We start from the raw sequence: 24,868 nt of genomic DNA, 5'->3' as shown, positions 1-24,868 counted from the left end.
CGAGGGGTAGTGTCCAGAGCATCTCACCTGTAACATGGCGTCGTGATCAGGTAAGAGGCGCAACTAAAGTGCAACTTGAAATCTAGTTTTTCGTGCGTTGAACCTTCGTCGTCCTGCAATGTGCAGAGAAAGGGGAGGCAGAGAGGGTTGCAGCTTACGTACAGGACAAATCACTCAGTAGCTGTGACACAGCCTTTTGCCACAGGTCTGCACAGGGGCCAGGGAAAGAGGGGGCAGATAAAGGCTCCAGGATCTTGGTTAAAGGCCACAAGGGAGCTTTAATATATAATTGTCAAGGAAAGAGATTCACTTATTTTCCGATATGGACAGGAAGGGGGCTCAAGAGGAGGTGGAAAATTCTTCATGTAAGAAGGGTGTGTGTTTGTGTGGGGGGGTGATATTACTAAGATTTCTGCACAGACTATCAACCATCCACGGATGGAACAAGCGGCAGAGTTGATGAATGGAGGGTGCATAAAAAGAAGAGGCCTTACTTTCGCTATGAAAGACAGGGTTCCTTTTAGCTTCTGGGCCATGATGATACTCTGGAGGGTGAAGACAAACTGGGCTTCATTTGAGACCCCTAAATTTAAAAAAAGAGAAGGAAATATTAGCTGGTGGCACTAGGACAGGGGTGGCCAAAACTGTGGCTCTCCAGATGCCCATGGACTACAATTTCCATGAGCCCCTGCCAGCAGGGGCCATTGTCTTGCCCAATGCCGGGCCCAGCTGAGATAAAGCCCAAAGATTCTTAAGTGCTGCAAATCTACCCAAACCCTCTCAGCCGCCTCCTCCCAAGCCCCCACTGTCCAGCGCCAGCCGATCGTTACCAGGAGGCAACTGGAAAGGGACAGGGATGCCATCGTGTATCGAGGAGCCTTCTGGCCGGAGCATCTTTGTGTTCAGGGAGTCCAAGACGTTGAGCTCCATGCTCTTGAGGAAGCTGCTGCTCTTGTTCTCAAAGATCACCGAGGCAGTGACCTGGCTGTCATGCTGGAGGTTCCCTTGGATGTCGTACGTCTACAGGGGGAAGTTGGCAAGGGCGGCAATGTCATACGCGGAAGCAACACAGGGCTCAGCTCCAGAATATTGCATGTGGGAGCTCCCAGGTTCAAGCCCTGGCCGTCACCTGTTAAACTTCCCTCAGACAGCAGGTACTGAGAAGGACTCGAGGCCCTGGGAGAGCCACTGCCAGCGACAGGAGACAAAGACTGGGCCAGGGGGACACAGTTCAGCTGGGAAGGAGGAGGAAGCTGATGTTTGGGATAGCTATGGGAGCAGAAAAGCTTCTTCAAACAACAGGAGCACACAAGATAACAGCAAAAAATAATGTTTATATGGAAAAGACGCATGCAATAATATGTAAATCAAAAATTCTAAGTCCTCTTTATTGTCCAGTCCCTGGAAGCCAAAGGAGAAATTCTCTATCATGCATGCTGAACAGGATTCCAGTATAACAAAACTTCATTAGTTTCTTCAGCAGCATTATCCAACTATCAGAACATAAGCGCTCAACGGCATCTGGCTCACAGTGGCTTGTGTCTCACCTCTTAACTGAATAACTACAGGAGGTATTTTTCTAGTATCTAATGATTCTCCGTGTCGAGACAGAGTCTCTCAGTTAAAAGGTGAGACACAAGCCACTGTGAGACAGGTGCATAGAGAGCTTGTTTGGTTAATGTTGGTGAAAAGTGTCATGAAACAGGCTTTGTTGGCAGGGTGACCCAGGCAGCCATGCTAAGGCCTGGTGAGGCCATGGCTGCTCAGGGAAGGGGGAGTGTTGGAGGCGGCTCTTCCCTATCCAGCCCCACATCAGCTGGGCTACTTTAGCGAATCACGTCAGACGACTGGCCCATCAAGATCTGTGCCTTCTCTGCTAGAGATCTACTGCCATTTGGAGCAAAGTGTTCTCCAAGAGCCTGCAAGCTAAGTGCCTTCTTGTTGGGGATGCCAGAGACCGAGCCTAGGGCCTCCGAGACCGTCCCATTGGCTGCAGGAGCACACTCCGCTTCTCCCAAGACAACTGGAGAGCGGGGAGAGAAAGGAAGACACAGATTCAGCACTCACCATGGTGATGTATGTGTTTTCAGCAAGGAGATGGTAACTTGACATTGGCTGAAAAGGAGAAAAGCACAAGTTGTAGGCTTGGCGGCAAAATGACGTTCCAGACCTCTGTGAGAGAACTGACTCCCTCTTTAAATAGCTGTCACGACCCCATCAACAATTAACAATTCATTTTTAGCAACACCAAATGATCGCCCAAACATAGTTTCTCAAACCCAAAGGCTGCAGAAACCTTTCCCTCCCTTTACAGCAGGGGTGGTCAAACTGTGGCCCTCCAGATGTCCATGGACTACAATTCCCATGAGCCCCTGCCAGCATTTGCTAGCAGGGGTTCATGGGAATTGTAGTCCGTGGACATCTAGAGGGCCACAGTTTGACCACCCCTGCTCTACAGCCATGGTCTCTTCTAACTGGCCATTGTGCTACACCTGCAGTGATGGAAGGGCTTCTCTGGGCTCCCAGGCTCACCAAAGGTACACTTTTCCCACCCACCCACCCCCCGAAAACTCCTCACCGGCAGAGGCTCATCCTCCAGGGTCCCATTCTGCACAGACTCTGGTGGCAGCAGCTCCTCCCCGTGGTGCTTCTTGGACTTCTTTTTGTCCTTGGACTTCTCATCCTTTTTATGCTTCTTCTTCTTGTGTTTGGCGGATTTCTACTAGGCCAGTGGAACCAAGAGTCAACAAGCGCGATACAAAAAAAAAAAAAAAATTCAGGCAACGATTCAGCAGGTTAGTTCCAACTGAAGCCCAAAGGCGGATCCAGCGGCAAATGGAAACGCAAGATAAAATCATTCCTAGGTAAGCATAGCCTTTGGGAACCTTACTTGGATCACAGGGCAAGCTATATGCAGCTTGGAAAAGCACCTCTTATGTAAGAATTTACCTTATATACTTGCATATAAGCCGACCCGCATATAAGCCAAGGAACCTAATTATACCACAAAACGCTGGGAAAACTTACTGACTCGCATATAAGCCAAGGATGGTGTTTGGGTAGTGGCGTTTTCTCCTTTCCTCCGCTCCCCTGTTTTGGGCAGGATTTTTCCCCGCTTTTCTTCCCTCCCTCCTCCTCCCTCTGACTCCTCTTGCCTTTATTCCTTACTCTAGGGGTGTTTCCTCCTCCTGCTCTCTGCTCTCCCTCTGAGACAGAGGCTTCAGAGCTTCCTGCAACATGTGCTAGCCTCGTGAAGGCAGGGAGGGGGGGAGGAAGAGACTGCTCTTTCCCTCCCAGGCTTGCTATGTCTGTGTTGTTCCTGCTTCTGCTTCTTCAGGCAAGTATACTTGTCTCCCACCCCCACCCTCCTGTCTTGTCTGGAAGCAGGTGGGGACTTTTTCAGCTTAAAAAAAGGGTTGAAAAAGCTTATATGCGAGTATATACGGTAGTTCACTTTTTGAAAATTCTTCCATGTCATTTTGTTACTTATTCCCTTGAGGAACTTGGTAAATATTATTACTTTCTGTTAGGTCCACCAGAGAAACCACCTTGCAAAACGGGGGACTACTGGATCCTCATTTGGACTTCAGTTGGAACTCACCTGTTGAACTGTTGTCTGAATTATTTTTTGCATCACACATTAAATTATCATACACTCATTTACAATATTGTTAGGTTATTAAGATTGTATTTATGACACTGTATAAATGACTGTTTTTGCACTTTTGGAAGCATTGGTTTCAGAGTCACAATTACACAGCTCTCTTTTTTCCTGGTATTTTCCATTTCCTGTGTTTCCCAGTTTTTGTCTGTCATATATCCCCAGATGAGACAGATTGGGCATTTTATTTATTTATTAGATTTTTATACCGCTCTCCCATATGGCTTAGGGCAGTTGATATATAAGGTTTCAGGGTGATATATGGAACGAGCTAAACATATAACACAGTCATCCAACTGTGGTTCTAAATCAATACAATTTCAGTGGTCTTAATCAACAGGGGAGAGGAATGGGAAGGCGACTGGAAGCCGCTTTGAGCCTCCTTCGGGTACGGAAAAGCGGCATATAAGAACCAACTCTTCTTCTTTTCTTCTTCTTTTCCTCTTCTTCTTCTTTTCCTTCTTCTTCTCCTTCTTCTTCTTCTTCTTCTCCTTCTTTTCCTTCTTCTTCTCCTTCATCTTCAACAACAGGAACGGCATCTTCGATAAGGCCCCCAGAGAGTTCAGACTGGTTCAGGCCATGGAGGGGATATCGGAGGTATTTTAAACTATTTTAAATGGATAAGTATGAATTTTAAATTTTAAACTTGATTTTTATATATTACGATTGTAGCGTATTTGAAATTGTGGGAACTGCCCCAAGCCTCTGGGGAACGGTGGCATACGAGTATAAAAATAAATACGTAAATGTGAAGTCTTGTTTCCAGCCCAACTGCTAGCCATGAGGCTTGCCTCTACCCCAAGACGTGGCCACAACAATCCCCCCTCTTCCTTCCACACACGGTGCATTTGCTAGTCCCCACGGCACCATCGCCTTCTTGGTGTGTTCGGCTAAAAGCAGCTTGATAACCAAACCAACAGCTTTGCAAGATTCAAGACCACTGCTATTTCCAGAGGGAAAGCCATGGCTTGTATCTTCACTGGCAAACCCTGTGGCTTCATAACCCGGGCTCACCTTTCCTTCTCCTTCTTCCTCTGCCTCTTCCTCTTGCCCCTCCTTCTTGGCTTCCTCCGGTTCTCTGGGTTCTGCCAAGTCCGTGCTCACCTCTGGCTTGCTCTGAAGGGGCAATTTCAAGACAGTGCGGTTTGGAAAGAAGCACCCCCGGGATCACGACACAGTCCCACCCTCACACTAGTCTTCAGGCTGTGGGGCAGTCCCTTCCTTGAGGATGCGGGGAAGGCAGGACGCCCCCCAAATCAATGGGAAGGGGGAGAAACATCAAGGAGGTAGAAAACCCTCTACAGATGCTGTCAGAAATCTACTAGAGCAGAGTTAGAGATATAAACTCATTCAGGTCCCTGTTGGCCAAAGACGTCCTGCAGAGGCTCTACTGTGGCATGTAATCTCAGAAACACTGGGATCCCTGGATATTTCTTGGAGCTGTGGCCACATTGACTGTGCAGACTAACCTCTGCCTCCATTGCCGTTGCAGGAGGTGGAGCGTCCGAAAGCCAGAAGTCCATGTCATCAGGCTAAAGCGAGCCATTAACAAACAAAACAAAAGTTAACAGCGAGTAACTGCAGCTCTTTGCAAGCATTCCCATGGCTTTACGTTTGCTCTCAATACACTGCATCACTGGTTCTCAACCGTTTGTATCTTACCTCTCACCAGTTGCTCTACCTGTATGTGCCCCCCCCCCCCCCCAAAGGGCAACAAAAAGCCAATTTTCCCCAAGGGATTCTTGGGGAAAAGTTTAGTTATTATTTACAGCAGGTTTTTAAGAACATCACAAGCTGCAGAAACACTATGAATAATCCCTGGCAGGTAGAGCTGGCAGGAAGAGGCACATCAAAATCAAAGCACCATATGCCCAAGGTTACTGGGAGCTTGCTGAAACGTCACAGATGGGTAATCTGGTGAAGTCAGCAGGAGATGGCACATCATCTTCCCAGGGGAACATGCAGACTGAGAGAGAGCTAGTTCTTAGCAATTGTTATGCAAGCCCTGTGACTCCTGGTTCCCCGGATTGCTTCTGAGCTCCACCAATGGCACTGGAGTCTCTGGTTAGGAATCACAGCACTAGATAACAGTCCTTTCAGGTTACGATAACACCAAACTGCAGATGGAGAAACTGGGGCTGAGAGGACCCTGGCTGGCCAACTAAGCAAGGTCACACATGCTAGAACACAAGGCAGGATGTCTGGGTTTCACACCATTGTCCTTGAGGTGCCAAATCACACAGAATACTACTTGCAAGGACGCCCAAGGGCTTGATGCTGTTTCAGGTTAATGCTGAACTAAGAATCACATGTCAGGCCTAAAATCACTCATTAAGTGACTTCAGGGGAACCCTTGCTTGCACTGCTTGGTAAATCACTTCTGATATTTCGCTTACTCAGCTGCCACCCTGACTATTTTAGGGCAAGGGTAGTCAACCTGTGGTCCTCCAGATGTTCATGGACTACAATTCCCACGAGCCCCTGCCAGCAAACACTGGCAGGGGCTCATGGGAATTGCAGTCCATGAACATCTGGAGGACCACAGGTTGACTACCTCTGCTTTAGGGCGTTCTGGTTTAAGATTTTGCAATATGCAACCTGGACCCAGGGATATGCAACCCCCTCATTATTTCTAGGGGGTGTGTCTGCATTGTGGGAAAGCAGGCGAGCATGCTGGGGATTCTGTCATGGACACTAGTCCGTGCTTTTAACAGGGCTGGCATATTTGGAACTGCTGAACGGGCCTATCACTGTGAAGACTGTAGATTCAGAGATCTAATGGCTGTGTATCCTCCTGGCCACTTGGCTGAGCAGCACATAAAAGCTAGTCATTCTTTTCAATGCAGGCCAGAGATAATTGTCAGAAAGAGTGCTTTGCTACGGGGCGCTTTAGGTAAAGGTATCCCCTGTGCAAGCACCGGGTCATGTCTGACCCTTGGGGTGACGCTCTCCAGCGTTTTCATGGCAGACTCAATACGGGGTGGCTTGCCAGTGCCTTCCCCAGTCATTACCATTTACCCCCCCCCCCCAGCAAGCTGGGTACTCATTTTACCGACCTCGGAAGGATGGAAGGCTGAGTCAACCTTGAGCCGGCTGCTGGGATCGAACTCCCAGCCTCATGGGCAGTGCTTTCAGACTGCATGACTGCTGCCTTACCACTCTGAGCCACAAGAGGCTCATAAAGGGCGCTTATCTGTTGCCATATCTTTTTTAAAAATTCCCAGTATTAGGAAGCAGACCAACGGACAGGTCCCCTCCCGTCTCATCTTCACAGCCACACCGTGACGAAGCCTTGGTTGGGATCGGCTGTACTGTTCTAGATTATAGACTTTCATTACTGTCATTTCACCGATTCTTCTGGATGCTCTGAATGTTGCTAACTACTGATCCTTGGAATGGGTTGTTGTTGTTGTTTTTTTGGGGGGGGAGGGTTATTCCATCTTTTGATTGCTGTCTCTAAAACAAGACTGTAGAATAGGGTTGTGCACTTCGGCTCAGTTCGGCCACCTCGGCAATCACCGAAGCCCAAACTGGCGCATAGGCAGCCAGCACCACAGCGTGGAGGGGTGGCGGCAGCATGCCAGCCAAAGCCCACATGCAGCTCTGCGCCTGCATGCAGCTGCTGCCGCCCCTCCTCTCCATGCCGCTGGCCATCTCCGGCTTTGGTGATTGCCGAGGCGGCCAAACCAATCTGAACAGTGTAGAGCCTAGTTTGGCTGAGAGAGCAGATTACTGGCCCAAGGTCACCCAAGGAGCATTTGTGGCTAATATACCATTTAAAAACCTTCCCTTCTTATTGCCCGTGCTCTTAGAACAGGCCAGGTTGTACACTGTAGATTCGTCTCAATCGGTACATTTGTAAGGTTTATGCCCATGTTTAACCTTCTGTGCCCAAAGAATTAGGACCGGTCACCTTTTTATCGTCCTCCTCCGTTTTCTTCTCCCGCTCTTTCCTTCTCTCTTTCTCCCTCTCTTTCTCTTTGTGTTTTTTTTCCTTCTTTTTCGGCTTCTTGCTTTTCTTCTCTACAGGCGGGACTTCTGCGTCGTGCGGAGACTTCAGGCCGTCGGTGTTCCTGTGCCTCTGAACAGGGAGCTTCTCGCTATCAGCTAAAGGCCTTTTCACAAAGAGAAAGAGGAGACAGGCTGCCGTGGAGAAGAGGCAATCTGCGCACTTCCCAAGAGGCGTGAGGCAACTAGGGTTCTGCGCTCCGGTGCAGTTTAGCCGCTTTGGTGATCACCGAAGCCTGAGGCGGCCCGTGCCGCAGCGGCGGAGAGGAGGGGTGCTGGTGGCGCTCCTCTCCGCTGGCCGCCTCAGGCTTTGGTGATCACTGAAGCAGCCAAACCGCGCCGGAGCACACAACCCTATTGGAAAGCCCACCTGGCTGGGCAACTGTGCTTCCAAATCAGCACCCCCTTGGCCTGAATTGGGCCTGGCCCAGCTGCCGAGCCCATTTCAAGCCACTCAAAAGGGCAAAAGCAAAAGAAGCCCCAGTCATGGAGCAAACGGGCATCTTTGCTGGCAAATGTAGAGGAACAACATGGAAAAAAGAGGGAGATTTTTTGCACAGAACCCCCCCCCCCAAAACCCCCTGTTTCCATTGGCTTGTCTTTCAACTACTAAAACAGCTAAAAAACCCCCCAACAACCCAACATTTAAAGGAGGTGGGGCTTTATCACCTCCCCTTTGCCACCTTCAAGTGGGGGGGGGGAGGAGTATGCTTAGCAAGAAGAAAAGCCTGCATCAAGACCTGCATTTGGTCACTGCCAGTTCTACAGGCTGCCAAGCAGACTAGGCTCAAGTTGAAACAACTGCCAATCCCACCTGCCTGCAAGACTTTTAATCTCACTTGGGAAACGGGAACTGGGAGAGAAAGCAGCCAAGCACTGTAAAGCTCAACAAGGTCAGCGACCCCCACAAAACAGTCCTTTGGATCTCTTCAGATGTACCCAGCCTGCTTATAGCGTGGGCTTAGAAGAATGGCCCCTTCCCCCTAGTCACCTGTGGTGGAGACCGCTTGGCTATAAGCAACCAGGCAACTGAGTAAGGCATGCTAGATCAAGATCTTTTAAAAAAAAATTCAGGCTGCCAAGCCATGTTGTGCCACGAGCAAGTAAATGTGGACTGGTAAATCACGTGATGGCTTCATTTGCAGAATGGGAATAGAGAGAAAGAGCCTTTGGTTGATAATTGGGGGCGGCACCCAGATCACAACAGCCCTGTTGTGGTTTACAGTGTGACAGAAGCAGCCAGCCTTCCACAAGTCTAGATAGTTGAGATCCTCTTACCTGCCAGGCCTCCCTGAAACCAGACTGGGTGTGAGAGACAGAAAAGAGAGAGAAAGGATAAAGGAAAAACAAACTATGACAGGATGCAGGGAGGGCGCAGGGATGGAAAGAGCGGAAAGAAAGAGAAATGTTCAAGAGGTCCCAGCAATGGCATATGGAGAGGACCCTATAGAAACCCAACCCCTGTGCTAGGCAAGTAGGCCCACAAAGGTGCATAAAGGAACTATCAACCTCTTCTGACTCTCAAGATTACCCTATCATGTAAGAACATAGCAGCCTTACTGGATCACACCAGCATCCCTGATGGCAAAACAGCCACTAGAAGCAGAGATGCGAATCTAAAGCAGGGGTAGTCAAATTGCGGCCCTTGAGATTTTCATGGACTACATTTCCCATGAGCCCCTGCCAGCAAATGCTGGCAGGGGCTCATGGGAATTGTAGTCCATTAACATATGGAGGACCACAGTTTGACTGCCCTGGTCTAAAGCTTCCTTCGCTCCCCCCCCCCCCCCCCCAAAAAAAAACTGTATTCAGAGACAGGCCACCTCTAAACATGCAGAGTTAACTATCACAGCTGAACTGTCCTCACGGCAGTAAATAGCAGAGTGTGAGCCGTGGATCACTGGCTTTGACAGTTTTATTTCTGATATGTCTTTGTGAACTACAAATGGGTTCGAGGGGTTTGATTGGCTCGTTTGGCAGGGAGTTATCATGTGGCTGTGTTTGACACAGTTTAATAATGTAACAGGATTAACTTTTGCTTATATATTCCTACTGTTATGATGGTCAGTTCTTAGTCTGACGAAGAGTGCTTGCACTCGAAAGCTCACGCCTTGAATAAATCTTTGTTGGCCTTAAAGGTGCTACTGGAGTCTGATTTTATTGTCCTCACAGAATGTGCCTAATTCCCTTCTAAAGGTATCTGAAGCTGATTGCCGTGCCTGCATCTCATGGCAGCAAATTCCACGTCAGCTGTTGTGTGACGGACTTCCGTTGGGTCTGTCCTGAGTGTATTCTTGATCAATGTTGTTGGATGCCTTGTTGTATTGCAAAAGGAAGGAGAGAGTTCTCCTCCACCTCATGAATTTTATAAAGTTCTGTCTTGTCCCTGCTATGGTAATATTTTCCATAATCAGAGCAATTCCCAAGCTGTTTTGTTCATCTTTGCAGAAAGGCGCTCCCAACCCCTTAATCATTTCGATCACACTTTCCTGTGCCCCTTTTGAGATCGGCAATCACCTATTCAGGGCTGGATTTAAGTGTGAGGCTGATGGACTGGAAGCCCCATGCTCTAGCATGCTCACACTGTGCAGGTAAGAATTAACACGCTCGTCACTTTGCTTTCATTCTTTTGCCTAGTGTGTAAATTGGCTTTTTTCTACTTTCTTTTTTTTTCTGCTGCTGCATATGACACTGACTTTTCCTTGAGCAGACTCCTATGATGGACCTCTTTCCTGGTAAGCTAGATCAGATTCTGAAACCTTCTATATAACAGAACTGTGTCTTCTACCTGCCACCATCTCGACAACGACTTTATCGATGTGGGCAGGGTGTCAAGATCCTGTTTTGCATGCTTCTGCTATGTTTATTTATAATGTATTAAAGATAAAGGTAAAGGTATCCCCTGTGCAAGCACCGAGTCATGTCTGACCCTTGGGGTGACGCCCTCTAGCATTTTCATGGCAGACTCAATACGGGGTGGTTTGCCAGTGGCTTCCCCAGTCATTACCGTTTACCCCCCAGCAAGCAAGCTGGCTACTCATTTTACCAACCTCAGAAGGATGGAAGGCTGAGTCGACCTTGAGCCGGCTGCTGGGATCGAACTCCCAGCCTCATGGCCAAAGCTTTCAGACGGCTGCCTTACCACTCTGCACCACAAGAGGCTCTTATAATGTATTATGTGCTGTTAAATGGCTAGATGGTCTTTATTGCTTAGAGCACGAGTGGCCAAATTGTGGGTCTCCCCATACCTGTGGACTACAATCCCCTGCCACCAATATGCTGGCAAGGGCTCAAGGGAATTGTAGTCCATAGACATCTGGAAAGCCATAGTTTGGCCACCCCTGTGTCCTTCACACCTCTCCTTGACCTAACAGGTCGTCTTCTAGTTTCTTTGTTGTTTCTTTTTCTGTATTCTTTGTTATTCTATTGGGGAAAGGTGCATCAAAATTTCAGTGTCTCCATGGAGGTTCTGGATTATCTCTCTGGCCTAGAAGAGTCCTTTTATAATTTTATTTTGCACACTTAGGAGATGGGAACAGGGAACATTTGCCTGCTAAAACCAGAGTGTGAGCTCTGGTGTGTCCATGTAGGTAGGTAGGACAGGGCTAACTTTAGTTTCTACAAAGACCTCATGTGTACCGGTTTCGCTATTTAATATGGAAGATTTCTTCAACAAAATAGCCTGCTTACTGGGAAACTTGACGGGGCACTGACACAGGGGGAGACACAATTTCAAAGCTGAGAGCAGGAGAAGGTAATGCGGGATCTGCAGCCTTCCTCGTGGCACTCAATGCTGCTCTTTTGTGGAAATGCACTGCTCTTCCAGGCAATAATTAATGCACTGCAACCAACCCACCACTGTCACCTCAGGATTACTGGCAGGGCCCAAATCCACCACACAACATACTAAACCGGAGAAAACTGCCAAACTTAAGTCCAGGAAACCAGACAGTCACAGATGTGGGGATGTGCCATTCCAAGTACCACAATTAACACTACTCTGCATGCTGTGGTCCTCAATCACGGGGTAGTCGAAAATACAGCATGGGAATATGACACGTGGTCACCACTTGCCTTCCGGTGAGAAGTAAAGAGCTAGGTTTTTGTTTGGACCACCAAGTTTGCTACACAGTAAGAGTTTGAAGCTGCAATTTCCCTTTTTCATGGGACAGGTTATCCCCTTTGATTGTCTTAAAACTGTTTTACTAATGTTGTCAGATGCTTTTGAGCAAAAGGAAGGGCCATGGCACAAATAATTCATTAGCAGATACTGGTAGGGCTGTTCCGTCTTGGTTCAGCAAGGAAGTAAGAATAGAACTCTTATGGTGAAGTAACATACAAGGCTGCCCATACAGAGTCAGACCCCTTGGCTGCCTGGTGCAGGAATGCTTACATGAATACATGAAGCAGCCTTATACCAAATTACACCCTCAGTCCATCAAGGTGTGATTTTCATGGTTTTACAATGCTATTTTATCGGTTTCTTCCTTAGCTGCCCTGGTGGACACAGAAAGCTGGGATACAAATTATGTAAAAAAAAATAAAACAGGCTCCCAGGCAGGTCTGCCAACTCATAGATTTTAACTTTAATCCAGGCTTCCCAACCATATTCTGCAAGACCATGCTACTTCTGGGGTTTCTTAACGCCTGAAGATTGTTTCAGGGGGTTCTCAACGGTAAAAAATTAGAGAAAGACTGCCCTGATCCAATGCAAGAAATGTGAAAGCCAGGATACTTGATGGTTTTCCCTGCTGCAACACAAAATTACTGTGTCAGTGGGGGCCAAAAGCTAGCAGGGTGAGGCCTGTGTCTCCCCTCCCGCGCAGAGGAAGCACCAGAAGGGACAAAGGCCCCAGTCTTTTCTGACTCAACCATCCAATTATGGTAAAGTGGCACCACTGGAAACTTACTTGTCCAGGTCAATGTCCAGTGCTTTGTAGGGGTCATTGGGGTCTTTGTCATCCTCATCGCTGGGAAGAGCGTTCTGGAAGCACAAGATGCAGAAGAGCCATGTCAAGGGGGGAGGGGGGCCAAAGCCAAAACAGAAAAGCAACAGGCCACCCCTCTCATCCAAATACCCTTCCTGCACAAACTTTTCTGATTAAAAAAGAAAGAGGGAAGATGAAACGGATAGACTGTATCCCTTCCATGCCTCAAATCATGTCCTGTTGCAAATAGTTCCACCTTCCCAGGTGGCCAGGAGGGTTTGGTTAAGTTAGAATGAGCAACCAACAAAAGGTGGGACAGCTCCCCAGTGCTGATCTGGCAACTCTAGAAATTCCCTCGATGCCACAAAGCACTTTGGGTTGTTGGCTGAGCTGGGAAGTTACTTTAGGCGTTTGGATCCTGGACACTGTTTCTGTGAGCAGAGGGAGCATTTTCTGCCTGTACAAGGTGCCTTCCCCTGACTGTGAGCTGCGCTCACGTTGGAGGAACATCACCTTGTGCTAGATCAAAGCTCAAAGTGCCAGACTAATCAGCCTCACAGAAGCTATGCAGGACGCCTTGCAGGTCCAGTAAGGAATGGCTCCCAGCTTGGCCCGGTCCAAGACTCACCTCCGGCATTTCTTCTGTGATGATGTCCACATGTTGGGCTGGCGCAATGTCCTCGTCGCTCTCTGTGTGGAGAGAGCTGTGGCGCCGGTGCTTGCTCCCCCTCTTCTCTTTCTTTTGCTTCTTTTTCTTCTTGTCCTTCTCCAGCTTCTGCTGGTGCCGGCGCTCCTCCTCCAGCTTCACATATTGGTCAGATACTGGCAAGCCTGCAGGAGGTGGGGGGAAGAGCACACACTGGCCTCAAATAAACAAGGAACTTATTGTGACTTATACACATCAGTGTGTTACAAACAGGGATGGGCACGAATTGGAAAAGGGTGGTTGTGGCAAATCATGAAACGAACCACATCGAAACAGGAGGCTCATTTGAGAATCAAACCATTCATAGCCTCTTTAACTGGGGTTTGCAGAAATTCCAAAAAACAGTTGAACCTGCTCCCTGTCACTTATCTGTTTTAGGACTTTCTTATGCAGTCGTTAAAATTTTTTTAAAGGGACTGCATAAGAAAACCTGAAAACAGCTGAGCGGCAGGGAACAGGGTGCTCCCCCTGCTCAGCTGTTTTACAGCTTTCATGGTTAACATAAAACAGGTTTAAAGAGAATTGGGAGTCTCTTTAAAACCATGCTTTCTGCTCTATCCATGAACCACCACTAACTGCTTTAAAAGTTCTTGACCACATGGAAGTTCTTGACCACAGGCCTATCATATACTTCATTTTGCAAACCATGAACAGGCTAGAATTCGTAATTAACTTGCTTCGTGGTTCAGTTCAAGAAGGAGTCTGCCTGAAGGAGTCTCAAAGCAGTTTACAATGGCCTTCCCTCCCTCCTCCCACAACAGACACCCTGTGAGGTAGGTGAGCTTGAGAGAACCCTGATATTACTACTTAGTCAGAACAGCTTTATCAGTGCTGTGGAGAGCCCAAGGTCACCCAGCTGGTTGCATATAGGGGAGCAGGAAATCAAACCTGGCTCACCAGATTAGAAGTCCATGCTCTTAACCACTACACCAAGCTGGTTCCTCATGCCCATCCCTAGTCACAAACACTTTGTGTGCCTATGTTACTTGCAGGGGCTCTTCCAACCCACCTTTGCCTGCAGTGTGGCACACACACTGTACTGACATTATGCACAAAGCTGCACAAGGAGACATCTACCCCATACTGGCACTGTAAGAGGAATAGAGCTAATCTCAACTCAACTCAGTTTGCTGGCAGGGGCTCATGGGAACTGTAGTCCATGGACATCTGGAGGACCACAGGTTGACTACCCATGCTCTAGAGTGCCCTAGCCGACATTATAGAGGAGCTGGAACATCGACCATTGGATGGATAAGGGTTGCTCTTACCAGGAACTTTTAGAGGAACAGAGAGATCAATCTGAACCACAGGTATGTGCTCGACGCCAGGGGCATCTTGGTACCGCTGGATAACACCGGGGAGGGGAAAGAAGAGGGAAATTTATGTATACGCACAAGGCCATGCTTGACAACAACACAGAACAAGCTGGGAGAACGGACCAATATGGCAAAGCTCACAAATCTAGTTAATGGTAGACCAGCAGAAGAATTTGAAGAACATTGGGGGTACTTCTCATAATATCTAGCTAGATATATATATGTACTAATAAGTATTAATAAGTTAGTAGGCCTAACTAATAGCCTATTCTCCATCTTTGGAAATTTTTAAACAGAGTCTGGATAGCCATCTGAAAGAGGATGGTTCTGTGAAGGCTTAAGGGGGTGGCAGGTTACAATGGATGAGCGATAGGGTTGTGAGTGTCCTGCATAGTGCAGGGGATTGGACTAGATGACCCATGAGGTACCTTCCAACTCTATGGTTCTATGGGTAAACTGAGCTGTCATGGAATTATAATCCTTTGTTCTTTTTTTCTTTCTGATATTTCCTTTCTTAAACACAATAAAGGCTGGAGTTATCCAGCATTTAAAAAAAAGACAACAACACAGAACAATGCACAACTTTAAGAAGTAGCTACTGAATCTCTCTTCTCCACTAGAGCATCAAGAACAGCAACTCCGTCATAAAAAGAGAATGGGCCCAGCACAATTCTACCAACAGGCACTTCCGTCCAGGCAAGACTTACTTTCTGTGGGGAAGGAGAACTCTTAATGTAAAACGGGTTGTTTGCTTGCTCCTGCTTCCGAACTTCTCGGCGCTGGAAGAGGAAAAGAGAGAGATTTCAAAGCAGGATTAGCGGGACAGTCTTGCCATCTCTATATGTAATTTTAAGAAACCCTGACAGGATGATTTCCCCGCAAGGCCAAACAAGGAGTGTGAAGGATAGAAGTCTAATGGTACTGCCCGAAGTGGGGTTGTTCTCTGACACTTATAAATGCCAGTACCGACTCAAAAAGCTAAGTGGAATTAGAGGGGAACAGATGCCGTTTGATACCCGGAATCTCACAATGGTTCACAGCCAGACTATTGGTCGATCCAGCACAGGAGCCTGAGCTGATTGGCAGCAGCTCCCCAGGATCTCTCATGCATTCTAACTGAATGTGCTGGAGAGGGTGCTTGGGACCTTCAGCATGCAAGACCCATGGCTCTACCTCTGAGCCAAGGCCCCCCTCCCCCCCTTCACTTTGTAGAGTAACCTGGTGGCTTAAGGAGACCCCTCTGACACATGGAAGGAACCATGTCCCCGTTGCAGCCAGTCACAGGCAGCCTGCCTACCCGTGCGAGCTCCTCCTCGTCAATCTCGGGCTGTCGGTGCCGTGAGTGCTTCTGCTCTTCGTCGTGGAAAATCGTCCTGGGCTTCTCGTCCTCTGACTCGCTGTCTGAAGGAGCCTCATTGATCCAGGCGTCGAGGTCCAACCTGTGAACGTGAGAACGCCTTTGGGTTAGGGTGTGCACTCCAGGCAGCAACAAAAGTGTTTCTAAGATCACTAGAATTGCTCTGATGCTGGCAGGGGCCTCATGGGAATTGCCAGCAAATGCTAGCAGGGGCTCATGGGAATTGTAGTCCACGAACATCTGGAGGACCACAGGTTGACTACCCCTGAATTAGACCATGCTTGCCAAACTAGAAGGCCACTGGAAGGCCCATGAACAAGGGGGGAGGCCCACATCTGGGGGCAAGGTGCGTACAAACGCACGCTCCCAGATGCATTTTGTGCCCTTCCCTTAACTCTTCCATCTTTTAAGGAGGTCAAACTGCCTGGGAAAAAGGGAAGATTCCCTCCCCCCCCCCACAGAAACATCTATCTAAACCCTATACCTAGAAAAATCTGCCAAATCCTCCTCCTCCTACAGTTTCCACAGTGCCTCAAGGCTCTCTCTGCTCACAAAGAGGATTCAAGAACATAAGGCTTGAGTAACGCATTGCAGCAACTATACTTGACTCAACTGTACAGCAACACAAGTACATTTTAAGGAAGTACATTTTAAGAAGCCCTGAGTTCATTGTTATGTGAAAAGGTGGCTCACGAAACTGTACTGATAGAAAAAATAACTAAAAGAAGGAGCATTCAAATTTACCTAAGAAAGGGGGCTGGGAGAAAAGTGACAGTCATGGACTTCATGAGATGCATTGGAAGGACAGGTGAGAAAAATAAAGTTTATTATTATTACATAGAACAGGGGTGGCCAAACTGTGGCTCTCTAGATGTCCATGGACTACAATTCCCATGATCCCCTGCCGGCAGGGGATCATGGGAATTGTAGTCCATGGACCTCTGTAGAGCCACAGCCTGGCCACTCCTGACACAGAAGCATGAGGGATGTTCCATCTGCTCCACCTCCCCCAACCAACACGTCTTCCAAGAAATCTCAGGGCTTCTCTCCCTAGTCAAAAGCTACGGAACAGGGGTCCCCAATCTTTTCAAGCCTGCAGGCACCTTTGGAATTCTGACACAGTATGGTGGGGCTGTTCTGAATAAATATCCTAACAGAAAAAGAGAGAACCTGTCCCAGGCTATCAAAATCAGTTAACAGTATCTTTTATACAATCTCTGTTTTGATGATAAATGAATCAACCAGAACGGACTCTAGATTTTGTTACGTTTTCAAAGCAGACCTTTCATTGGTGGCTGTTCCTTTGTGCAGAAAGTCACAGAAAAATTACAATCAGTGTGAATTCTTTATATTTTTTAATATTTTATTACAGGTTGAAATATGGAAAACTCCTAGGATAAGTTTGAAAATCATAGGAGGTATGCTTCTTTTGCAAATTGTCTTTGTTAATTTATGTACCATGATGGAATTCACACTGATTGTAATACCTTTATCTTTACATGTATGCCCTGGGCCATCACACCACATCACTGTGATCTAAAGCTAATATTCTGGTGCTGAACGGCGGGAGTCTTACCCTTCCGGAACTGGAACTTTCTTCTGGGCTTTGGGAGCCACGGGGTTCAGCTCCCCAGCAAACAGGGCGATCACTTCCTCAGCCACCGGCACCTCTTTTAACTGAAGCTTGTGAATGTATTTCATTAGATGCAGGATGCAAGAAGCCTGTGAAGCAAAAGAGAGGAGAAGGGGGTCAAGTTGCAACACGAGACCCTTCAAAATATGGGCCTTTCGGTCTGGAAAGCTCTTGGAACGACTCGTTACCCTCTCTTGCACTTCAAGGTCAGCACTCTGCACAAACTGAGGCAAGCGATCGATCATCATCTGGGTGGTCTCCTGAGCCTCCTCCTTCTGGCCAGCTTGCTCCTTTTGATGCAGGATCGAGGCGTAAAGCTTCACCATGTTTTGGACATAAACCGCTTGGATGTGGCCAGGGAGGGTGGTGACCTTTGGCCGCAGCATGGCTTCCAGGGTCTGGTGTGGCTCCTCAAGGTGCCTGAGAAGAAGAGGGAGCTTAGAGGGCCCAGGGAGTGCACAACCAGAGCCGGGGACTGTGTGCAACACACAAACCATAACATGGAAAACAAACATCCGAGCCCGTGGCCCCCAAGCAAAGATGCCTTCAGAGTCCCCCGTTTTGGGGATAACACAAACAAGAGAGGAATGTTACAGAGGGCAGCCACATCAATCTGTAGAAGAACTGCTAGATTCAATTCTAGGAGCACCTTATAGACCAGCAAGATTTTCATGGAAAATCTTTCGAGAGTCAAAGCTCCTTTAGCCAGTTATCTAAAAAGGACGGATGCAGGGGTACAGTACAAAATGTAAATCGGTTTGATGAGAACAGAGGAGATATGTACCTGTGCATTCTGAGTTTTCTTTGAAATGCCTCTGTCATCTTCAGAATGGGATATAAGATTCATGGAATGCCATTCCTACTTATTTCTGATGAAGGGAGCGTTGATTCTTGAAAACTCATACCCCCAAAATCTTGTTGGGCTCTCGAAGGTGCTACTGGACTTGAATCTAGCAAGATTAGAATGGGTATTGCTGCTACCCCGCTGGCTTGGGTTTCCTGGACTTTTTTACATCTCCTCCCTCCTCCTCACTTCTCATCAATGCTAACTGAGAAATCACCACAGAGGTGCTTCTTGTTTTGATTAGTCCACACTTTGAGTGTAAGCACATGTTGACTTCTCACTAAAACACCTTCAGAAGTGGGGAAAAGTGGGCTCCCCCTGACCATGCAGGTCAACAAAAGAGAACTCAGTCTTCTCCCCACCAGGATGTCAAGCCCTTTTTCACTGTTGCACGGCATTGATGCACTTACTCGGAGAACTCCCCGCATATCCAGGCGGCAGCATACAGCACCTCGCAGATCCCGTTCCGCTGGGTGTTGCTAGCCAGCAGGTGGGCATTGTCCAGGAGCATAGCCATCTGCGACACGGCAAACTTGCGGATGGCCTTCACTCGGATGGCCACGTCCAGCATCTGGGAGGCGATGAGGTGCCCATGCCGGGTGCCCTCCAGCCGGGTCAGCTCCACCAGAATGCTGATGTACCTGGAGCAGGCAGAGAAGGGAACAGACCCATCATACATGTGGAGAAGACAGAGGGACTGGTTGACAAGACAAGTGGGGAAAGAGGCCTACAAGACCCAAACATCTAGCTGGTGGTTTCCAAAGAGTAGATACACTCTGTTGGCAAGATGTTTCCCCTTTTTCCTTGGACAACTTTCCCTCCCCCAAGCCTCCTCTGATGGCCCTGCGACCACCTTCTAGGTCTCCCCCTCTTTTAAGTTTTCTCGGATCCTGCCCCTCTATCCTTTGAGGGAATTTTTCAAGGAGGGCATCCCCAGTTGTGAGGCAGCAAGGGATGAAGTTGTTTTAAAGCACCAGTCCTTTTCCTGAGCAGTTCTCCCCCCCCCCCCACATACACACAAGGACCACTGACTACAGACCATTCAAAGTTGGTGATGTACTGGTAATTCGACTGGCTACATATATCAATGATTTTGGTCAGCAGCTCATCCCTGTAGGTCGTCCCTTCGGCTTTATCCACATGGATCATTAGCTTCTTCACTATCTCCATCAGGTTCTTTTTTGACACCTGGGACAAAAGCATGAGGCACAAGGTAGATATCAGGCACAAGAGTTCACTCGCTTGCAGTGCTCTCCACCACCCCTGGGTGGGAGGCGGTGGCAGGCCAAAGAATGCGCACCCTGGGATTGCAGGAAAAGCACAGAATTCAATTTCTCAGGAGCTTCAGTTTATATTGAAGGGGGTAGGCTTCTATCCAATTCATGCACGTGTGAGCAATAACTGCAGAAATCTCCAAAGCCAGAACAAGGGGCATGGAGAAGGTGTCTGGAAGGGGCTGGAAGGTGTCTAACCCTCTGGGTACAAGGCTTCAGTTTTAGAAACCAAGCTTCCAGCTCTTATTACTGCAAAGACATGATTGAAGGTGTGCACACGAGCAGCCATCTGCTGTTCTATCAGAGATGTGCTGTACCACACTGATCTCCCCTGGCACATGGTGGCCTGGCCCTCACACTTGGAGAGTCCAGCATTGGTGGTGCACGCCAGGCATCTGGATATGGGCTAGGTCTTGGTGGTACAGTCTCTGCTTTGCATGAGGAAGGCCCCAGGCTCAATCCCTGGTTAAAAAGGACAAGGTAGTGATTGATGGCGATCTGCTGCCAGTGCGAGCAGACAACACTGAGAGCCTGATGCAGGATATGGCAATGGTGCTGCAGTCTTCCCATTTCCACCGGCAACGAGGGAAGGCAAACCAAGAAGGTAAGCCAAATGGCTAGGATGAGAAGGATGTCAAGGCAACGCACCATCCCATAGAGAAGATCTAAGGCGCGGAGGCGGATGGACTCGTCCTTGTCGTCCAAGCACTGCAGGATGAGATCCTTGTGAGACTGGACGGACTTGGGGTGTGTTTTCAGGATTTTGGACATCGCCAGCAGCCCCAAATACTTTACTGGGGAGGGAAGACACAACAGAGCGGGGTCACAAACACAGCGGCATTGTGCGCGGCTGACCTTTCTTCTTACCCAACAACAGACAGAGACACTGGCAGCCCAAGGCAGATATTCATTAGTGGATACCGGGAGCCTGGGCCTTGGCAGGCTCTGCAGCAACCTCACGTCAACTGTTTCCATCAATTCTCCCTTTGAATGTCTGGCTAGAATACCCCGTTTCTCCAAGGCAAGCACTCTTCCTGTCATGTGAATTGCACATGCAATGAACTAGAGGAGAATTAGGATAGGCAATACTTTCAGGTGCTTGAGAATCCTGTTGGTTAAGAGACAGGTTTCTGGTCCTCATGCTACAAAGATAAGGAGGAATAAAGGAAGATTTCCAGCAGGAGTGGGGGATACAAAAGTGCATCTTGTGGCACATTAAAGATCGGCAGATGTATTGAAGCAGATGCACTTGTGGGACAGATAAGATCCAACTTTTATCAGAAACATACAATGGTTTCTCAGTCAGCAGACTATAAGCAGGTAGAAAAAGCTGACATAATCTTTGCTATTTTTTAAGATAGACATCAGGCTGGATCTAGATGGCTTTTTACATTCAATCTTCCCATTTCCCAGTGTAGCCCTCACTATGGCTCATTCTGCATGATGGCAGCTGCTCCGGGCCACCGGCAGTGTGGTGTTGCAAGCACACACACAATACCTTTATTGGCTTAAAGCAGATTAGCAAGATAAACAAAGATAGTCAAGATACATCAGTCAGTTTAAATTTAAAAACTGAAGACAGAAATTCAGCCATAATAAAAGTGACATCGGCATCCTTAAGACTCAATAAAAATTGGCAGATCAGGTCTCTTGAATGGTTTCTCCATTTTGGTATAAAAGGTATAATGTGCCTTCGCTGGACAATGAACAAGGGACAATCCAGTAAGATATGTTGGATGGTGTCAGGAGAATTGTTGCAAACATAAAGCTCCGCAGTTTACTGTGTCCCCACCGGGAAACAAAGCGGTGACGGAATAGTTCCACTACACGGGGGGGGGGGGGGGGGGCGTTATTTTGCAGGAAGGTGGGATTGAGTTCCATGCAATCCCACCTTCCTTCAAAATAAAAATAAATGCCCCAGTCCAATGTGTGGAATCAGCCTATTTGTCTTTTTTACCTACAGCGCCCGTGACCTCCAGCATAGCCTTTTCAGTATCAAAGAAGATCTCCTCCCCCTTTCAACAGTGAGAAATCTGATTAGATTCACCATTATTTACTGATGACCCTGAAAACATATATAGACAAACCCCACCTTGGAGTTTAGAATCTGAATACCTTCTAAAAGAATCTGAATACCATTCTACAAATACAGAGCAGGCATAAGAATTTAACTGAGTCACCAAGCTTACTTTCCAGGAGCAGGTAAAGGTAAAGGTATCCCCTGTGCAAGCACCGAGTCATGTCTGACCCTTGGGGTGACGCCCTCTAGCATTTACTTGGCAGACTCAATACGGGGTGGTTTGCCAGTGCCTTCCCCAGTCATTACTGTTTACCCCCCAGCAAGCTGGGTACTCATTTTACCGACCTCGTGTTCATGCTAATTATGTATTCTTAAAGTTTCAGAAGGAAAACTACAGGACAGCCTCTCAACCTGACAGCTCACTATTATAGCTGAAGAAGGAGATTTATTGCTCTTTACAATTATGAACAGGTGCTGCTTTTAGCCTTATAACTGTGAGGTTTTAGCTGACTGCTTTCAATAAGAAAACTTGCAGGGAAATCTCTTTGTTGAATGCAGGACGTTTGGCCAGTTGAAAGTATTATTTTTGTCTATCAAGGGCACTGTGTTTATTGGAATCCCTATGATGTAAGTAAGCCTGCTTATGATGTATTGATTGTTATTTGGTCATTTATATACAGTGACGACTCGCTGTGTTTACTAATTTTAAATACAATTATTAGCTCAAAGAAGTTCCCTGCTTATTCTGTTGACAAAAGACACAAAGCTGAAAATTTCATAGTGCTTCAATTGTCTCTTAGAGCAGGGGCAGTCAAACTGCGGCCCTCCAGATGTCCATGGACTACAACACCCATGAGCCCCTGCCAGCATTCGCTGGCAGGGGCTCATGGGTATTGTAGTCCATGGACATCTGGAGGGCCGCGGTTTGACTACCCATGTCTTAGAGAGTAGGTCTTAAAGCAGATCTAATTTGGGGGTTCTGCAGCTGGTTATGCTAACGAGAAAAGATGTCCAAGACTTGAGTTCAGTGCAAATCTCTAGGCTGGGCACAAATTAGATCATTCGTCACACCAGATTTTACTAACTGATTCTGACCTTGGCAGGCCCTCCATATCCCCCAGTTTGCAGCTATGAATATCTTGGCAGCTGCTAGCATGTTTATTCTCCTCTCAAGAATCCTCTCATTGTCTTTGTTTCAAATAGTGTAACAAGTTAGGGATTCCACCGTGCTGAATAAAGAGAAGCAATTCACCCTTTTAAAATACTGTTACCAACGACTGCTTCAAACGGCCTCTGCATCAAATTTCCATATGTACTTTGAAAAGCAAACACACTAAATATGTCTTCATTGATCATACCAAGAGAGGAATGGGTTATGACTGAAAGCCTCGTGTTCATAAATGGATCTTCCAAGGTCAACAACTTATTCTGCATTTTAAAATAGCTCCACTATTTTTTATTCGTTCATTATAAAAAATGATGGGGATAACCACGACACATTTTAATTAGCCCCGTATTTCTGAGTTAGATCTTGCAGACAGTGTATTTGACCTTGGGAACCAAAACAAGGCCCTGCACATCGTTCAGTTATAATTGTGGGTATCAATTATTTTGCCAATTCTGCAACTCTGGCTGGCTTATCATGCAACACTGTATTTGGAAAACTCGCAGGACATTTTAATACTTTTCTATATGAAATGGTCTTAGCTCCCCAGCCATGGGAGTCATCCAATCATAGCAAAACCACAGCAGTTCCTTGGAAGCTTCTCAGAATACTCCCAAAGGCTAGATTGCCTGCCATCCTCCACCCCACAGCTGTAGGAGAGAACTGGGTTACCTTCCAGGTCAAGGACTCGGCTTTTGATGCTTCCACAAAGCCTACTGTATGAGCATTGAGAGGGTATGTGTGTGTGTGTGTGTGGAGAGAGAGAGAGAGAGAGAGAGAGAGAGAGACAGAGACAGAGACAGAGACAGAGACAGAGGCACTCATTTAAAGTAATCTAACCCCACAGGCCTTTGGTGATAAAAGCCAGAAGGCAAAGAGCCCTAAGCTCCTTGGAGGAGGACGGGGGGGGGGGGGGGGGGGGGAACCATACTAGCCTAGGCAAGCCAATAATATGCTCTACAACAGGACATCACAGAAACTCCTTAGCAGTCAAAATGAAGGGTTTGCTTGAATATGGAATGTTTTAAGGGATTAAACGACTGACTGGAACTTGTTCTTCTGCTTGCATCATCTGCTGCTGCAGGGAATGGGCCCTGTTCAGCCTTCCTCCCATATAAAATAGAGAGTTTCATAAATAAAAACAAAACCTTAGGAAATATATTTATAGCCAAATTCCTGGCCAGGAAAGAGGAAGTGTTTGCCAAGCAACCACATCTTTCTTGCCTCTCTCGTTAATATCCAATGATTCTCTGACCTGTTTTATATTCTCATCTATATTCCTAGCCAAGAGTATCTCTTCTCCATGAGAGATCTTCAGTGTTTCTGTTTACAAGTGTCTATCACACTGAACCCTATTCACACAGATATTTCATGTGACATTTCTATGCAAAGCTCAAAGGGCTGGATCCTGGTAACGTCGTAGTGAGGGAACAGGGGTAGTATCACTGGATTACCCTTCTCACTTCAGCCCCCAAACACAAATGGCCTACCCCCAGTGATGCTTGGCTTGCTAAGGGGAAGGGAAGAAAACAGAAAATTAGGGTCAGTCAGCGGTTTCAGGAGGATCCAAGTCCAAATATGATCAAGTACAGTGACCATTCATACAGTCCCTCGTGTTTATGCCCCAGTGGCTACTAAGGAAGTTGAAAACAGCTGCACTGCCCATTTTACAATGACTTCAGATACACTTTTGTTCTGCCTATCCTTAAAATTCTGGAAGACTGGTGGAATGACACACTTTCTTTCTTCTAGCTTACCTTGAGCCTGGAACCTTGGACACAATTGCAAGGTTCTGTGTCGCCTCCAGAGTCTACCATATAGTGCTGGTTTAATGCACCATATTTCTCAACTGTTTTTTTTCACTGTATATATACTTTAAAAACTGTCTCGTCGGTATGTCTAGCTGTAGATCGGATTCTGCTGGTCTTTTGACCATAATAAACGAAAAGTTCAACA

General features: G+C 47.3%; 1 protein-coding gene across 3 annotated transcripts in view; it reads right to left on the bottom strand.

Moving 5' to 3' along the window:
- Nucleotides 1-24,868, bottom strand: part of AP3D1 (adaptor related protein complex 3 subunit delta 1) — a 70,135-nt gene that overhangs the window by 5,304 nt on the left and 39,963 nt on the right. For 2 of the 3 annotated variants that reach the window (XM_077332011.1, XM_077332013.1), the window contains exons 12-28: nucleotides 20,376-20,521; nucleotides 19,493-19,641; nucleotides 18,864-19,094; nucleotides 17,553-18,029; nucleotides 15,917-16,058; nucleotides 15,327-15,398; nucleotides 14,572-14,647; nucleotides 13,226-13,428; nucleotides 12,580-12,653; nucleotides 7,575-7,776; nucleotides 5,131-5,193; nucleotides 4,676-4,777; nucleotides 2,579-2,719; nucleotides 2,068-2,115; nucleotides 831-1,020; nucleotides 495-583; nucleotides 28-113 (exon numbers count right to left, since the gene is read on the bottom strand). In XM_077332011.1, the coding sequence (XP_077188126.1) occupies nucleotides 28-113; nucleotides 495-583; nucleotides 831-1,020; nucleotides 2,068-2,115; nucleotides 2,579-2,719; nucleotides 4,676-4,777; nucleotides 5,131-5,193; nucleotides 7,575-7,776; nucleotides 12,580-12,653; nucleotides 13,226-13,428; nucleotides 14,572-14,647; nucleotides 15,327-15,398; nucleotides 15,917-16,058; nucleotides 17,553-18,029; nucleotides 18,864-19,094; nucleotides 19,493-19,641; nucleotides 20,376-20,521 (2,491 nt within the window). The remainder of the gene's footprint in view (nucleotides 1-27; nucleotides 114-494; nucleotides 584-830; nucleotides 1,021-2,067; nucleotides 2,116-2,578; nucleotides 2,720-4,675; nucleotides 4,778-5,130; nucleotides 5,194-7,574; nucleotides 7,777-12,579; nucleotides 12,654-13,225; nucleotides 13,429-14,571; nucleotides 14,648-15,326; nucleotides 15,399-15,916; nucleotides 16,059-17,552; nucleotides 18,030-18,863; nucleotides 19,095-19,492; nucleotides 19,642-20,375; nucleotides 20,522-24,868) is intronic. The other variant, XM_077332012.1, reaches the window with a different exon arrangement.

The sequence above is a fragment of the Paroedura picta genome, chromosome 4 (assembly GCF_049243985.1).
Source record: "Paroedura picta isolate Pp20150507F chromosome 4, Ppicta_v3.0, whole genome shotgun sequence".
Lineage (NCBI taxonomy): Eukaryota > Metazoa > Chordata > Lepidosauria > Squamata > Gekkonidae > Paroedura > Paroedura picta.
The sequence above is the reverse complement of the archived record's forward strand: the minus strand, read 5'-3'. Positions and strand labels throughout refer to the sequence as shown.